The 18,479-nt window shown below is 43.4% G+C and overlaps 1 protein-coding gene across 2 annotated transcripts in view; it reads right to left on the bottom strand.

Moving 5' to 3' along the window:
- TSNARE1 (t-SNARE domain containing 1) overlaps positions 1 to 18,479 on the bottom strand; it is a 706,722-nt gene that overhangs the window by 270,901 nt on the left and 417,342 nt on the right. For both annotated transcript variants that reach the window (XM_065399459.1, XM_065399458.1), the window contains exon 9: positions 17,206 to 17,373. In XM_065399459.1, the coding sequence (XP_065255531.1) occupies positions 17,206 to 17,373 (168 nt within the window). The remainder of the gene's footprint in view (positions 1 to 17,205; positions 17,374 to 18,479) is intronic.

Raw genomic sequence — 18,479 nt, 5'->3', positions numbered from 1 at the left:
AAGGCACTTCAGATTCTTAAACCTTGGGTCAAGTGCTGTAGCTATCTTTAGAAATTTCACATTGGTATCTTCTTTGCATTTTGTCAAATTTGCATTGAAAGTGTTCTTAAAACAAACAACATGTGCTGGGTCATCATCCGAGACTGCTAAAACATGAAATATATGGCAGAATGCGGGTAAAACAAGAGCAGGAGACATACAGTTCTCCCCCAAGGAGTTCAGTCACAAATTTAATTAATGCATTTTTTTTAAACGAGTGTCATCACGTGGAAGCATGTCCTCTGGAACAATGGCCAAAGCACGAAGGAACATGTGAATCTTTAGCGCATCTGGCATGTAAATATCTTGCAACACCAGCTACAACAGTGCCATGCGAACACCCGTTCTCACTTTCAGGTGACATTGTAATTAAGAAGTGGGCAGCATTATCTCCCATAAATGTAAACAAACTTGTTTCTCTTAACGATTGGCTGAACAAGAAGTAGAACTGAGTGGACTTGTAGGCTCTAAAGTTTTACATTGTTTTGTTTTTGAGTGCAGTTATGTAATAAAAAACCCTACATTTGTAAGTTGCACTTTCATGATAAAGAGATTGCACTACAGTACTTGGATTAGGTGAATTGAAAAATACTATTTCTTTTGTTTATTCATTTTACAATGCAAATATTTGTAATCAAAAATATAAAGTGAACACAGTACACTTTGTATTCTGTGTTGTAATTGAAATCAATATATTTGAAAATGTAGAAAAGCATAAAAATATTTAATAAATTTCAATTGGTATTCTGTTGTTTAACAGTGCGATTAATCGTGATTACTTTTTTTAATCACAATTAATTTTTTTGAATTAATTGTGTGAGTTAACTGCAATTAATCGACAGCCCTACGTAAAATATTTGATTTCAAATCAATGATATTGGCCGAAAACTATTAAACAAGGTTATCAAATGTTTTACAAACATTAATTATGTAAGTCTTACAACACCCTCAGTGTAGGTCAGTATTATCCCCATTTTGGTGATCAAGAATTGAGGCACAAAGAAGTAAAGTCCCTTCCCCCTCTCCCCCAAGGTACACAGCAAATCTGTATAAGAAGAGGCTGGAATAGAACTCAGTTCTGTCCCCAGCACTCTAATCACAGGATAAAACTGAATATTGCTTAACTAGTAACTTTCAGTTTTGAGGTAGCTGTGTTGGTCCCAGAATATGAGAGAAACAAGGTGGGAGAAGTAATATATTTTACTGAACCAAATTCTGTTGGTGAGAGAGACAAAAGTTGACCCAATAAAAGATACTTCCTCACCCACCTCCTCTCTTTAACTAGTAAATAGAGGAGATCTTTTCAATCTTCTCAGAATATTAAGGGGAAAAGAGAGCTATACACAGATTAATTGCTGTATATCATGCTTTTTTGGAGGACTGTGAAAACCATACAAAGTAACAAAAGAAGCCAAGATGTAAGTTTAAAGGGCCAGATTCTCAGCCTTTGTAAATTGGCATTGAAGTGAAGGCTGCTACACATCAGTTTACAATAGCTGAGGATCTATCCCACAATTTCTACAAGTAAAATTACCCCCTCTCACCAAACTTCTTAAAGGTGTGGGGAGGAAGATAACTTATGTTTAAAACCCACTGATTGATAGCATATTTCCCGGGTCTGTTTCCTACCAGGTGATGGTCTCGGAGAAATTACAATCCTTGTTTTGTGGTCCACATAAAAACCACAAAAGGAGGAGAGTTCCCTTAAATCTTAATAGGCGAGTTGTAAAACTGTGTGACATTCAGCAGCACCTGGAGTTAAATGTAAAGACTCAGGACTAAAAGATGCAAAGTCCTTAATCCTCAAATGGGGTGACAGATGACTGGGAAAGAAAAGCAGGGCTGGTTCCTTGCCTGCCCCCACCGTGTGCGTGTGAAGCTCTGTATTCACTGGCTCAGCAATTCCACTGTCCTCTTTTTTATTTTGTTTGATTTCTGTAACATGACTTAACGACTACAATGCATGAAGTCACCTTCCTTAACCCTTCATAGTGGTGTAGGACAGAAGCCTGATAAACTGAATGGAGGAGCATGGCTTATCGCCATCTGCCAGTGCTGAATTATTTCACCTGCTTTAGCAACAAGCACAGACTTGCGAAGGCCATCTGAATTATAAGACTTGGGATTTGTCCCTTTCCCTTTCGAACTACCCCACATTACGGAAGGAGAATACTGCCCTACCACCACCTTGCTGATGCTGATCCATAGAGGGTCAGCATATTACGTGGGGGCTGAAAATCAAAAGCAGTCCTCAGACCTTCCTTTCCTTGAGGGCGCAATCCTGTCAAGTGCTGAGCTCCTTCAGCCCCCAGGCCAGGCTCCCAAATGAGCTCTTCATGTGCAGAAAGCAGTAACCAAAAGTGAACGTAGCCTGTCTTGATTCTGTTTTAACACCGCCCTCTTATCAGACACAGAGGTGGGGGTGTTGGAGGCTGATTTGTTCCACTTGAGAGGCTTAGTTTACCAGTAATAAATAGTGTTCTGTTATCATTCTGGTTGCCTCCTTTTTATCCACATCTAGGGAGGAGTGCAGCAGGGAGGGAAGGAGAAGATTGAATGCATTCAGTGCAGACAGAGGTGCTCCAGTGGATTTATTTTAGGGATATTTAATATAAAGAACGCAGCAAGACCCAGGAACTCCTGCTAACCGAGTGATCTTGGGGCTCTGGATACTGCCACTATTTGCTAATCAAATCAGGCTGATTAGCTGAAATTTGCATAACAATATGTTTAGAGTGTCCGCCTAAAAGGTACTAAATATGACACTTGGCTGACTCAGCACAGCTCCCTAGACAAACTCTCTACTTCACAGTCTGTCTGCACCCCAGTGTCCTCCAATCTCCCCGGCTGGGGAGGCCAGACCATTGCTCTCATTCCACTCCAAGGGGAATGGGAATAAACACTAAATTGTAGTGCTGGTGATGAGGGTAGGAACAACAGCCCTGGTGATTGAGACCCTCCATTTATTCTCTGAAGAGACACACCACGGGCAGGGGCACGTAAGGGCCCCTCCACGCCACCTCTGGGGCCAAGAGGACAGTTGCAGCTTTGTGCCCTATTTCATATCAAACTCCCTACCACGTAGTGCCAATTGTGTATGATCAACTGTGTCTGGGATTGGACCATCAATCTGATTTCACAAATGACGGTCAGCGGCCTTCCAAAGGCACTTTTGGTCACGAGTAGCTTGGCCTGTGAGAAAGCTGGAGATCTTGCAGTGAAAGGCTCTGAATCCCATAACCTATCCCTCAAACTAGCCAAAGAGAACACTCTGATTAGTTTGCGCTCCTCACCCAATGATAGACTTGGCTATTCCCCTCTGCACTGAGGCTTTTCATGACATCCCCAGCCATGGGGGAGAAGCATCAGGCAGTCTCTTATTTTATTGTATGAAAAGATCATTCATGGGCATCGAACAGCACAGTGCATTTAACTCTTTCCCCTCCCAATTTGTCCCTTTTACCAGCCTGGGAGAAAGATTTTGCTGAGAAGCTTGATATATGCCAGATGGCACTGTACAATAGCACCTAGAGCACAAGCCTCCTGAAATAGTGTGGCCAGTAGAGAACCTCTGCTTTAAAATCAGCACATGCTAATCCACGTCTCTGATGCAGAGCTCTGCACATGACCTTGGAGCACTGTACCCGCTTCTGTTAGGAGAACATCAGCCTGTCCATCCCAGGGCATTGAAAGAGATGAATTTTATTTTAAGAGTTCAACGTATTTTCATCCAACACAACTGACACACCTGTAGTATTTCCTCCAGATCGGTTTAAAGTGTACACATGTCTTAGTTGCTCCTTTCCTCCCTGCTCCCCTATATCCCCAACATTCTTCACAAGGCAGTAAGTTATCTTTCTCCTTGACAGAGCAATCTGCTATGTGCCCTCAGAGAGACAGGCTGCTATTTAGCTTCACTTGATAAAGTCATGATATCATGGGCTAAACTTCAAAGCACAGCAAGCTCCCCCTGTAGGGAAGATCTGCCTTCAGTTACAAATGACTATTAGCATTTTCCCTGAGCTTCTTCCAAACTGGATAGATTACAATCATCTTTTGTCAGCAACAGTATTCTCCAACTGCCTAGCAATTCAGTGCACAATTTTAATCCTGGCTCTGACTCTCTGGTTTCAGGAAAATCACTGACATATTTTAGAGCTGCACTGGCCTAAAGCTGCAGCAGCGCAGCAATGAATGAGGCCCAGTGTGTCTGAGAGTCCCCAGATGCAAAATGGGATTGAGAATATGTACTCCTGGGGGAATTCTGCACGGAAGAAAAAAAATCTGCACCAAAAATTTAAAAATCCTGCGTACAATATTTCCAAATTCTGCAAAATTCTGTATATATTATTTGTCAAAATAACACAATATAATCACCCCAGGTACAATTATTTTGGTAATTTATTTCAAAATACTTATCAGCAAGTATGTCTGTAACAATACAGACAATGAAAAAGATTCAGGAATTTTTTTTTTTTTGACAAATAGATTCCTTACTAGGCATATTAATACAGAACTCTGAGTAATAATTCATTTAAACTACAGTACAGAACCGGTATTTCCTGCACCACTCAGAAGCAGAGCAAAGGCGTGAGGGAGTCAGAGGTAACAGAGGAGCTGAGGGAAAGGGAAGTAATTACTGGGAAGGAGCCTGGGTTTGAATTTGGAGAGTTGTTGGGTATGGGTGGGAAAAGTATGGAACAGGTTGTTTTGGGAGTCGGGAAGGGATTCTTAGGGAACCTCCCCCATGCAGAGCCTGGCTGACCCCTAGCTTTTCTAATTCAGTCAGGTACATCTGCCTCCCTCCCCATCTGTCCCTGCACCCCACTCCTCATGTGTCCCTGTGCCCCCACTCAGCCACCCCTTTTCCCCCCATGTGTCCCTGCACTCCTTCCCCTGTCCCCATGTGTCCCCGTGCACCCACTCAGCCCCTTCCCCCATGTGTCCCTGCACGCCCTCACCCTGTCCCCATGTGGCCCTGCATCTCCACTCCTATTCAGCCCCTGCCCCAATCTGTCCTCCCCACAATAGCCCTTATGAACTCCAGTCACTGGAATGGCTGGGGACTGAGCAGTTTTGAAAATATGGCCACCTGATCTGGGTGCCTAAACAGGAGCTGAGCTCTTCTGAAAATCTGGTCCCAATTGTGTGTGTTTAAACATTTTTGAAAATCTGGACGAACACCCTTTAACCATTCTTTTTACATGAATGGCACACCTCTAGCAGCCATTCAACACACAGCTGATGATATCACATTGATTCAAACTTATTTGCATGAGTAGTATAGAATAAGTGATGGCATGCGGTGTTATAAAGTTTTTGTTGGCACAAATTAGGGGATACTGCATAACTCGGGGACTGCAAAGCTCCTACGGGAGTTCTGCAAGTGACACTCAATATTTTCAAGTAAGCTGAGCAGCACATATTTTGCTTACGGCATTCATCATTTGTACCATCTGATAATGTAGTCTTCTTAGTCTTCAAAATGGATTTTTTAAAACCTGCCCTTTGCTCTTCCCCATTGACAGTGATGAGTTAATAGAGAAATCAATATAATATTAATAGATGAACAGTGAGTAAAAAAATCATTCCACTAGACTGCATAGCCCCAGTTCCACCGTGATCTGTTCCTAGTTTGCTCTCAAAACGGTGCTTCATGGGCAGGGTAAGTACATGTGACATCAGTTTCATCACAGATGACAGCTAGACAAATGAACTTGCATTAGAGTCTCTCTCAGGCACTTGTACGTGAGAGAAAAAATGTTGCACAGAGGTTCAGCAGCTTCCCAAAAGCCAAGGAGAGTGTCAATTTCAGAATAAAAACTCATCAGTTCCTGGTTCCTCGCCCTGTATTCAGGCTACTCCTCTCTGGCTAAATCCTGGGCCCACCGAAGTCAGTGGAAAAGTACATTGCTTGCTGTGTCTTGTTCCTTCATTACAAATGAGATTTGGCCTGTGCTTTTCCATTAGGATTGTGTGCTCATAAACAATGCTTTGTTCTGTGTTCTGACTTGTTATAACTGGCCCATGGGGTAGGCAAATACTGGTACATAAAATCCTGTCTTACTTCATAAACTACTACTAATAAAAAAAACAAAACACACAACTTGAAGGAGCAGTTTTTTTAAAAAGAAAACAGTTCACTACAGGTCTGCAGGGGGCAAAGAAAATTAAATTAATAACAGTCCTCAGTGTCAGCATCCAAAACTCAATTTATATGCTTAAAATTGCCTGCTCCATTTCCTCTGTTTTCTGTGAGAACATCACTGTCATGGCTAATGTATGAAGAGCCAGGGACCCCTTGCTAAACAGGGTGGAACACAAATGACACCACACCATAAAATGCTTTTCTCCTTTATGCCGATTTTAATTAACTTTTCAGTGACCCTTTCCTCATAAGCCCGAAGATCCCTTTCCTTTCAGGGACCCATAGAGTTCTCTCACCTCCCCCACCCTCAAGCTCCTCAACAACCCCACATGAGCCAAAAGAAGGTAGATCAGGGTTGCCTCTGAAGCGAATATAGCTATTTTAGGTTGGGTTGGAGGGTGGATTTCTCAAGGGTTACATCAAGTGAACTCCCACTACTACTCAGAGGACAGGGTTAGAGGAAAATGCCAGAGGTGCACCCATCAGTACTGACTTTTTACATGCTGTACCCATCAGAGATTGAGAGGAGGGGTAGCACTGGAATGCGTTACCTAGGGAGGTGGTGGAATCTTCTTCCTTGGAGGTTTTTAAGGCCCGGCTTGACAAAGCCCTGGCTGGGATGATTTAGTTGGGAATTGGTCCTGCTTTGAGCAGGGGGTTGGATTAGATGACCTCCTGAGGTCCCTTCCAACCCGGATATTCTATGATTCTATGATTCTATGTTTCCAACTACATGCTACAGAAGATGAGAGTTGGACAGATATTCCAGTAACAATAATACTTTGCTCTTCTGTAACACTCTTTCCATGGATCAAGGCACTTTACATGCATTAGTTAAGCCACACAATACTTCAGCAAGGTAGACAAATACTATCCCAATTTTACAGATGGGTAAACTGAGGCACAGAGTTCTTACAAGAAATTATTTCCCCAAAGATCAGAAATACAAATCAATGGCAGAACAAAGAACACAACCCAAGAGCACAAGGAGTCAGAACTACAGCACAACTCCAGAGCACATGGGTAAAATATCTTGGCTGGCTTATGCACATTGATTAGCATATTGTTAATTAGCAACTGGGAGTGAACTGGCGTTTGTTTGACAGACAAGTTGAAATTCCAAGTCCCTTACGCCAGCCAATTACAAGAGAGAAAATAGAAAATAGCTGTATTAATGCAGCACATAGTGTTTCTACTGTACACATCACTACAGAAATATTACCTGTGTAAGGTATTACCTTTTGTGAGAGAGTCATCATCTGGTAATGGAAAATTAGGCCAAAAAGGTGCAGTAAATCATGAAGAGGAAAGGCATCTTTTCCAGCACAGGCCGCATTAACATCAGATTCTATCATTACTCTTTGTCACCAAACAATGCTTCAACCACAAGCCTTATTTTTGCTGTTACACGTGTCTATATCTATCCATCCTTCTGTCACATCTTTATGTATCACTACACAGATGACAAGATATGGGATTTTAAATCATCCACATTATTATGTATGCAGATATAGGTGTTTTTTTTTTTTTAAATATTCACAGACATTATGTGTGTGCACACATGCATATATACACACATACACAAGCACTATATATACTGTGTGTATGTATATATGCACACACACATATATATAATGTGTGTATATAACATACAAAACCCTATAAATATCTATATACTTAATAATGTGCATGATTTAAAGTCCCATACCTTGGCATCTACATATTGGTACATGCAGATGTGACAGAAGGTGGATAGATATAGACATTTACAATAGCAGAATCATTGCTTGTGGTTGTTTGGTGACAAAGTGAGAGAGATGGGGATAGAGGGATGTATATTTATATATGCATAAATAATGTAGATGGTTTTATGTACAATGTGTGTATAGTCAAGTGTGGGTTTATTATTATTATTATTTTATTTCCTTCTGTAAACGAAATGCTTAAACTTTAGCACATGTTTAAAATCCATCCCCATGTAGCTGAATATCTGTGCTTTGGTTACTATAAGTCTGATCTAAGCCCACTGAAGTCAATGGAAAGAACTCCCGTCAACTTCTATGGGGTTTGGATTCGGTCCTATGACTCTAATAGGGAAGAGGAAAACTATAATTAGTGGATATTAGAAATCTCTAAAATTTACATCAAATAGCTTTCCCATACATAATACTGTCACAGCTGTAAAGTCTGATATCTCAGGACCTTCCAGAGACAGAAATAAGTGTTGTGGGTCCCACTGAGAAGCTGACCTGTTTCCTGGAGAAACATGAGATGCTGGACCTTAGGGTCAAGCACTGAACACTGTGGACCCTAGGACTCAAACCAGAATCATGTTCGGGAGGAAGATGGAAACATTTTTCTAGTTGTTGATAATGACGAAGATGATGATTAATAGCAGCTGCTTGATACTGCACAGAGGTTTGGAATGTTTGAAGTATGCCTCTAAGGTTACGTCTACACTTGCAGATGTAGAGCGCCGGGAGTTAAACCAGCCCTTGGAGACAGCAGCAGGGAAAGCGCTGCCGTGTGTTCACACTGTGCTCCCTGTGACTGTGGAGTATGTCCACATTAGCACCTCTTGCAACGCCACAGAGAGCCGTGCATTGTGGTAGCTATCCCAGTGTGCAAGTGGCTGCCGCATGCTTTGGAAAGGGTTTGCAATCCCTAATGGGGCAGGCACAGCATCATATGATGCAGGTTTCCCAATCCCATTGTTCCATGGGCATCCTACTAGATTGCCATCTGCTTTTCAAATGAGGGCCGGGGGGTGGAGGGTGATAGGGAGTGTGCTGTGTGTATGTGGGGGGAGAGACAGTGTGTTTTGGGGGGCAGAGAGTGTGTCAGCATGCTGTCTTGTAAGTTCAGACAGCAGCAGGGGGAAAGGGGAAACCCGACATCAGTCCCCACCCCCCCGCCTCTCTCTCTCTCTCTCTCTCACACACACACACACGCACACACGCCTGCCTCTGCAGCAGGAGCATTCCACAGTAATGGTTTGCTTTGTGTCCTGAGCAGCTAAGCATGCGGGCTGTCAGAAACGGAGCTTTGAAAGGGGATATCTGCATGCCTGCAGCCGAGTTCAAAACAATGACCAGAGTGGTCACTTGACTTCAGAGGATTATGGGATGTTTCCGGAGGCCAATCATAGTGCAGTAATTCAACACCTCATCCACACTGATGCCCGGGTGTTTCAGCCAGGGCGCAGCAAGCTTTATGCTTCTCGTGGAGGTGGATTACCAGGGACGCTCCAGCCACAGGGTCCTGGCGCTCTAACTGCCTTGCCAATGTGGACACTTCAGGAGTTAGGCCGCCCAGGGCTGATTTAATGCACTCCAACTTGCAAGTGTAGACAAGGCCTGAGAAATGGATTAGAGTCAGAATGCTGGTGAAGTGGTCAAAGGTTCATGACAAATGAATTTACCACAACGTAGTACCACATGGTATATTATCACATATGTACCTCCTCCAGTGTGGATGGATTGCATTTAAATGATGGGTCAGACAGACATATATATACAGATGCCAACCATTCAGCAGCCAGTGGGAAAGAAAATAAATAAATAAAGCATTTAGCAGGGACTCTGCTTAGCATTGGTTTGTTTTTCATTTATGGATTTTATTTTTTCCCCTGGGAAAAGTGAATTTACCAAAACCAAAATTGCAACGCCTGCATTCAGAAATACAAAATCAACTGGAAGACACAACCGACTGAAAGATAGATCTATCCATCTTTCCACACCTGGTCCACTGTATGCGACAATGAGAGCGCTTAACTCCAGAGACTAGCAGCTATTAAAAAAATGCATTGAATTCTCCCTGAAACCGAGGAGCAAATCCAGTATCTCAGGATAAAGGGAGTTTATAAATCTCTCAACTGTACTGATTAGCTCTTTGATCTCATCAAGAGTTATCCCAATCCCAAATTTCCAACACAGTCCATATTTTCATGCCCCCTACAGTGCTCACTTGCATAGCACTTAAAAACTCTCCCACAATAAGCTTACTAAGGCACACAATTCAGGTCATGATGATGAGAACATAGAGTCATGATCTAGTGCAATTTTGAAAAAATGTGTTTGCCCTGTTTTTAACTCTACAACATCTCCAGACTACATTATTTCCACGCTAACACCAAAATAGGGCCCCTGTATAGGGCCTTCAAAGTAAAGACAAATAGCTTATGTTTAATGTGCTGGAGAAAGAGGAGCCAGTGGAGGAATACCCAAGATACGATCAAAGTGATGAGCAAGAAAAACGATCTTCACAGCAGCCTTTTGGCATAGCTAGCATTACTTGTTCATATCCTCACTTGCTAAAGAATCTCCCTATTTCCCGAAGGCTTCCCTGTTATTTCTGTGCATCTACCATTTTACTTTCAGACTTGTATATATATTTTCCCCAAAACATACTCTTCACTTACCTTCTCCCCAGCAATAATACCAAAGAAACCTAAGGGAGATTATCATGATCAACTCATTGGTTATCAGCTTGTAATACAATACAGGGGTGCAGAGAATACAGTCATTTTGGGTTGTAAACACAAGTGTCATCATGCCACAGACTAGGGGCCTGATCCAAAGCCCTATGAAGTTAGTGGAAGTCTTTGACTTCAATGGCCACTGGCTCAGGCCCTGGGGAATTTATAGTTCTGTTCTACATAGCTCTGGTGTGACCACAACTAGGTATTATATATAGTCCCAAACACCTTGGTAGCAGAAGAAAATGAGTAAATTAGTGTGACAGATATGGCAATTTCCTGCAATATCTTGGAGATCTTGCTGTATTAAGTTTATGTATCATTGCGGGCCAGGGATTGAAGGTAGTTCTATGGGGAAAGGTGACCACAGCTCCTCCAGGAATTAAGAAGTGTGTGCATGTGTTTATGTGTGTAGGGGTGATTAGGCAAATTCACTCAGGCTGTAAACCTGTAAAGGAATGCCACCACTTGGAGAGGCTCACATATACTAGTTCAAACTGGATTCTCCGAAGACCAACAGAAAAAGAAATGATTTTTGGATAAATAGCCTGAGTTTAGACTAACACAGAGCCTTCTTTCTGATCTAGAAAATGGAGAGGACTTTCTGTGCAAGGGGCTCCCCAATCCTTCCTGGGAGGAGTGGAAGGATTACTGAGGTCCCATAAGACTGTTGGGTGACCGCTGGTAATTTTTTAGCAGACATATAGGAACTTTAATTGTTTTTAATAAGTTTTCTCTGTAAAGCTTTCACCTTAAGAATACATGTGCTTGCTTATAAAGAGCTGTGGGGTAATTTGTGACTGCTGGCAATTACAGCTGTTCATAGCTTTCGGACAGGAAGCAAAGCAGAGACACTGACCTTTTGTTGTGGATATCACAGAGTAAGCTGGGAACTGTGCAGTCTGGAAAAATCCCTGGTCAGGAGGGATAGAGACACGTGTCTTCACCCAAGAGAGGTGACAGCTGAGGAGCCAGGGGCCTAGAGTGGGTGCCCTTGGTGGACCACAAGCAGGGAAAAATAGGTTCAGTTGCCCTGAACTGTGACAATTAGATGGAATACAGAGAACAGAAATAAAGTGATTGAAGAGCAAGGGAGATTAACTTGTGAGCAGGACAATAACTGTCTGTTGGTATATGAAGAGTGTAAATGTCAAGGAGGAAGAAGAATTATTGAAAGGGCCCAATAGAGTTTTACTAGGTGTAGAGGGCTGAGAAAGAAGAAAGAGATATTTAAGACGAATAGAGGGAAGAATTTCATCAACAGTGAAGTCTACTGGACCATGAAATAGTCTCCCAAAATAAATGGAGGCAGTCCTATAGCTTGGGTCATTTAAAATTAAATGGACAATATATTCAAGCATATTCTGTAGGGAACAATCCAATACTGACTCCCAGGGGATGGACATGTCAAGCTAATAGGTAGTTTCTATCTCTAATGACTATGAGTTTCCAAAATACTACAGTGAATTGGTGTATTTGAACAAATTGGATGTTTCATAGAATCACAGAAATGTAGGACTGGAAGGGACCTCGATAGGTCATTTAGTCCAGTCCCCTGCACTGAGGCAGGACTGAGTATTATCTAGACCCTACTTGATAGGTGTTTGTCTGATCTGTTCTTAAAAACCTCTTCTGTCAGAGATTCCACAGCCTCCCTAGGCAATTTGTTCCAGTGCTTAACTACCCTTACAGTTAAGAAGTTTGTCTAACCTAAATCGCCCTTGCTGCAATTTGAGGACGTTACCTACCTGTAAATGGAGGTTCTTTGAAATGTGTGGTCCCTATTTGTACCCCATACATGGGTGTGCATGCACACCATGCGTCTGAGTCCGGAAGTATTCCTTAGCAGTGTCCGTTGACCCACACATGCATAGTGCGTTACCTTGTGCTTGCAGCCAAGGATATAATAGGTCGTGCAGGATGATGCCTCTCCAGTGTCCCTCTTACCACCGTGTAGTCCAGTCTGCACAGAGGGGATGGAGAGCAGGTAGTGGAATACAAATAGGGACCACACATCTCAAAGAACCTCCAGTTCATAAACAACTTGTGCCTCCTGATAGTGGTGGGGCACAATGTAAATGGAGGGACACGTGACTACCCCAGAGGTCTCCTCTTGGAAGAACTTCCAGCCCCACCTCCCTGGGCCAGGGCAGCCAATCCCGCTGACTCCTAGGGGACTGAGGCCACAGGAGCGGGGAGCACGTGCCTCTTGGCCCGGCTGGGGCCAGCCCCGGCTGAGCAGAGGCCTGGGAACCCGCTTCTGGCGCCTTCCCCAGCAATAATAGTGACTGTCATCCAGGGCTGAGCATGTGAGGTTTGCAAACAATAATAAGGTATATCCAGCTAAAGCTGGGGAGGTGTGTGGCACAATCCAAAATGTCCATATCATTCTCATCACATTTCTTTCAAAATAGGTTTTAAATTAGTACTACTGATTGCAGAAGGATTGCTTAATACCGGCTTAATGCAGCATAATGATGGAGAGACATAATACACGATGCTAATTTTCTTATATTTTATCCTCTTCCTATTAATTAAAGAATCACTGAAGCTCTGTATGCAAGAATGGATACGTTGTGTAGCCCTCACAAGGTCACTGAATGAATGTACAGAACCAGTTATCAATGCAAAGTGGGTTTCGGTTGTGATGTCAGTGGAAAAACAAATTCTTAAGAAACAGAAATCTGAATCCCTGTCACCATATGCAAAATGGCTGAGTGAATTATCTAACACTTAGCTAATGCGGAATTAACATTAGGTGGGAGTAATACTTGGAAAGCCTACAAAATCAATAAGAATCTTATTTAAAAATAAAGATGTGTTATGTCTGTGTACTTTTAGCAACCTTGTAGCACCTGGAGTGAAGTCTTCCACACCTGCTGGGCATCTTCCATCTGCTCATCACAGGAAGCTTTCATCTAGCATTTTCAGTTACAGGGAAGTGACAATGTCTTCTGTGCCGGGCAAGGGACGGTAGGAACATGCATAGGGAAAGGAAGCTGCTACATCCTCTCAATAATATCACAAGAATATGACCCACCTCTACCACTACCTAAGAAAATACCATTACATCCATGCTTCTTAGATATCAAATGTCTCCCCCTCCAAAAAATGAAGCCACGCTCTTCAGCACTGATACATAGGAGAAAGCAGAGTGCAAAGTATCCGTACAGCCTAGACTGCACCTGTGAAATTAATAATGACATATGCCCCACATGCCTGAATGAATGTTTATATCCTCTACCCCAACAGGGCAGCTGTGATCAGCCAGACTGTCCTTGGTCTCTTTCTAAAAGTTCCATCTTGATAGGAGGGCTGGGCCTTTTCACTTTGTGGACCACCTTCTGTAGGGCCTGGTCTACACTACCCGCCTGAATCGGCGGGTAGAAATCGACCTCTCGGGGATCGATTTATCGCGTCCCGTCAGGACGCGACAATCGATCCCCGAATCGACGCTCTTACTCCACCAGCGAAGGTGGGAGTAAGAGCCGTCGACGGGAAGCCGCGGAGGTCGATTTTGCCGCCGTCCTCACAGCGGGGTAAGTCGGCTGCGATACGTCAAATTCAGCTACGCTATTCGTGTAGCTGAATTTGCGTATCTTAAATTGACCCCCCCCCCCCCCCCTGTAGTGTAGATGTAGCCTATGAAAGTACTGTGAAGGCATCTTTTTAGGACTGTACTATCTTCAAGACATTGCCCATTTATCTTGTTCAGGTGAGTCCATCCTGGATCATTTTTCTCCCTTCAGTTCATCTATATTATTATTATTGTAAATTATACATACAGATGGAATATCCAGATCATTGGACTGGGGATATTTTAATTTGTGTTTAGTTGTATACAATACCCAAGGTGGTTTTACCAGTACAACCTAAAATAAACACCTAAGTATACTTAAGAGCAGCAATATCCCAAAGTACAAATATATGCAACATACTGCAGTGATCCACATTATAGATGGCTCAGCAGGAGGCTCAGCCATGAGAGATTCCAGCAGAGGTTTTCACTGGATATTGCTGTCAAACTCACACTCACAGACAGGTATAGATGCTAAAATGGAGGATAAGCTTTCACAGTTTCACCTCTGGGAACAAAAATATTCAATGACTTTCTGTATCTTGGACATCAGCACTACCATTCAACCAACTTCAGCAGTGCATAAGAGGAGATTTACCCCTAGAAGACAAAATAAGTCTCCCATTTATAACATCGAATCATATCTAATTCTTATCTCTATTTAAAAGCAGCATATAATCTCTTCTGAAAGACATAGTGTATTGGGCCACAGTTTGAACTTTTGTCCTCTTTTTGCACTGTTGATTGCATCACACTTTTTGATACACTAATATCCAAATTCATTCTGATAAAATTAGCTGAATTCAATTAGACAATAAAGAGTATTTCTTAATCAAATGTTCTGATTTATTCTGAAGTCCTATCTTTAGGTTCATCCTTAGTTTAAGTGTGCTTAAGTTTATGATTGACAATGTTCTCTGTTCTCAATCATTTATTGGTTAAATTCAAGCAACTGAGTTTTCCAAAAATGCAAACTGAATTTTTTAAAAGAAAAAAATATATACATAACTCAATCATATCTCTTTTAAAAAAAGCTTGTGGCACCTTTTGACGTTGTATTTATAAACCTTTGTTCTGCCTTTTAGTAAAAAAAACCCCTGTAATATTGTAATTTGATTCCTTTCCTTCACCATTACTATGTTAAGAACCTACATATTCTTAGATAAAAGAGCAAAATATTTAATTATTAAGGTAGGAGGGTTACAGTATTTTCTTTTGCATGATCACTGGTATTAGGCATTGACTGCTGATGGAAATAGAGGAAACAGGAAGTAGATGTATGTATAGAGTAAGGTGGATTGTTCAACCTAGCATACAACAACATATCTGGGTACAGTAACTCCTCACTTAACATAATCCTGGTTAACGTTGTTTCGTTGTTACATCGCTGATCAATTAGAGATCATGCTTGTTTAAAGTTTAAAGTTGTGCAATGCTCCCTTATAATGTTGTTTGGCAGCCGCCTGCTTTGTCCACTGCTTGCGGAAAGAGCAGCCCATTGGAACTAGCTGGTGGGGGCTTGGAACCAGGGTAGACCAGCAGCCCCTCATCAGCTCCCTGCTCCCCTAAGTTCCCTGTGCAGCAGCCGCCCAGCAGGCTATCAATTGCCTGCAGTTCAGCTGTCCGTCCCCTGACTGCCATGTCCTGCTCCTGCCCTCTGCCTTGGAGCTGCTCCTGGGAGCCTCCGGCTTGCTGTGCAGGGGGTGGGGAGGCAGAGGGGTGCTGATGTCAGGGTGTCCCCCTCCCCACGCTTCTGCCCCCTGCTTCTGTACCCCATCTCCACAGAGCAGGGGGGGACAGGACAGGGCTCAGGATGGAGGGAGCTTGCTGGCAGTAGCTGCTGTCTCAACTTGCTGATCTACATAAAAAGACAATGTACTTAGAGTGGGGTCAGCGTACTTTAAGGGGAAATGCGCATTTCTCTCTCTCACACACACGGTGTGTGTCTCTGTCTCTCCCTCTTTCACACACACACACACACACACCTGTCTGTCTTACACACACATGCACCTGCACCACCCCCACACTTTGGAAAGTGGAGCGAGTGGTGCGCTTCAGTGGGATAGTGTGGGTTCATCATCACGTTCAGTTTCCAGAGGGAATGTTTGCAGGCACAGCACATGCTGTCTCTCCTTCCTCCTTTCCTGCTGCCTTGTACAGTTTGAGGCTACATTAACAACAATGTGTTAACCCTTGAGGGGTCAGCTAATTTCTAGTTCATCATTTAGCAGTAAGGCATTACCTGGGAAATATCCCACCCTCTTCCACCCTCTGACTTCACCACCTCAACCAAGATTCACAATCATCATTGCTGTGTACAGTATTCTATATATACACACACACACACACACACACCTACAGTCTTTTGTCTGGCAAACAAAATTTCCCTGGAACCTAACCCCCCATTTACATTAATTCTTATGGGGAAATTGGATTCACTTAACATCGTTTCACTTAAAGTAACATTTTTCAGGAACATAACTACAACGTTAAGCGAGGAGTTACTGTATATCAGTGGTAGTGACAACCAGCCAATAGCAGAAAGAATGCCAGTAAACTGCATCTGTTCCATGTCTCTCACACACTGGGTCTGATCCTCTGATCTTTATGCACACAAAGCTATCACTGATCACAAGAGAGCTCTGCCTGCACCGGCACTGCAGCCCTGAGCCCAATGACTCTATAGCGCTATAGACTATGAGACAAAATATATGTTTAAAAACATTTAATCCTAAACACTAATTCCTTTAACTTTCATCAGTGACTATATGGCACTGTAATTCTTCCTTGCTCTACATGTTCCAACTATAATATACACCTGAAAATGCTCCCAACACCTAATGGAGGTGTCACAACTCCAACAATATAAAACCAACATTTTCTTCTTGCTTCAAAGTGTCTACCAGGTGGCTAAGCTAATGCCAACTCCCACTTCCAAGCCAGCTGGTAGTGAAGGCTACTGACCTCAATCTGCTGAATGGCTTCTTCCCGCAGACGGATGGCCTCCAGGTCCTCTTCTGTGATTTCCGAGAGCAGGGCTTGATCCTGACTCTGGTTCTGCCACAAGCCATCTCCTCCATTAAAAATCTTCTCATCATCAGCCAGGTCGGAGAAGGGGGTCCTGGGACTCTGCTGAGATGGGAGAAAGGAAGTAAAACAGGGTTAGATTTAACAGCATGGTTATTGCCTTACCTTCCAGGCACATTATGCAAAACACAGCTCCATGTACCAGATATAGCACCTTTGGAATGCCCCACCTTTATGGAAATCACTCCTGTCCTGGCTTCCCAAGCCACCACACACTTATTCTATTTAAATTCTCAACCTATTTATCATTGTGGGCTGCATTTGTGGCCCACAATGTGTTTCGTGGGCTGCAGGTTGAGAACCACAATGCCCCTCACCCTAAAACTGCCCACAGTCCCTATGCCTAGCGCCCCACCCAGAGCAGGGCCAGGAGTGGAGCCCTGGGTGTGGGCCAGGCAGCTGGATCCCAATACGGCCGCGTGAGGCCAGGCAGCAGCCAGGACCCGGACCCTGCCACGCAGGGCTAGGCAGCAGCCGGGACCCTCAGCACTGTGCCAGGAGCGGAGCACCCAGAGAGGCTGGCAGCCAGGTCCTGAAAGGAGGGGCCAGGAGTGGAGCCCCAACTAAAATCTGGGGCAAACCCCCTAGTTTCCAGAGCCCCCCGCCAAACCTACCCAAAGACCCACTCTCCCACCCTGTGCCCCACTGCGGCACTCACCAGCCTCCTGCTGGCAGGAACGCTGGTGCAGGCTGCAAGACACTGTCTCCCCCTCAGCCAACCCCACCCCCTGCCAGACCAGAATGGCAAATTTTGAATTTTTTTTAGCACAGAGCTGGGCCGCAGCTGTATGCTAATTGGGCTGCATGTGGACCATGGGCCGCACGTTGAGAACTGCTGAGATAGATGATGGGTAGGAGAAGGTAAGTATTATCCCTGTTCTATAAATGGGGAACTGAAGAGGTCAAGTGACGTGCCCGAGGTAACATGGAAGTCTTGGTAGAGCTCGGAATTGAACTGAGATCTCCTGAGACCCAGGCCAATGCCTTATCCACATCATCTCTCTCATCATACATTATATTATATATCTCATCATATAGGCCCTGATCCAGCGGAACACTTATGCACACATTTAAGTTTAAGCACATTAGTCCCACTCATGGGACTGTTATTACTTATTATGTCACTTTACCAAAGCATATGCAATTTCCCT

The sequence above is a fragment of the Emys orbicularis genome, chromosome 2, assembly GCF_028017835.1.
Source record: "Emys orbicularis isolate rEmyOrb1 chromosome 2, rEmyOrb1.hap1, whole genome shotgun sequence".
In the NCBI taxonomy this organism is placed as follows: domain Eukaryota; kingdom Metazoa; phylum Chordata; order Testudines; family Emydidae; genus Emys; species Emys orbicularis.
Note: the sequence above shows the minus strand (reverse complement) of the source record. Positions and strands in the feature narration are given on the sequence as shown.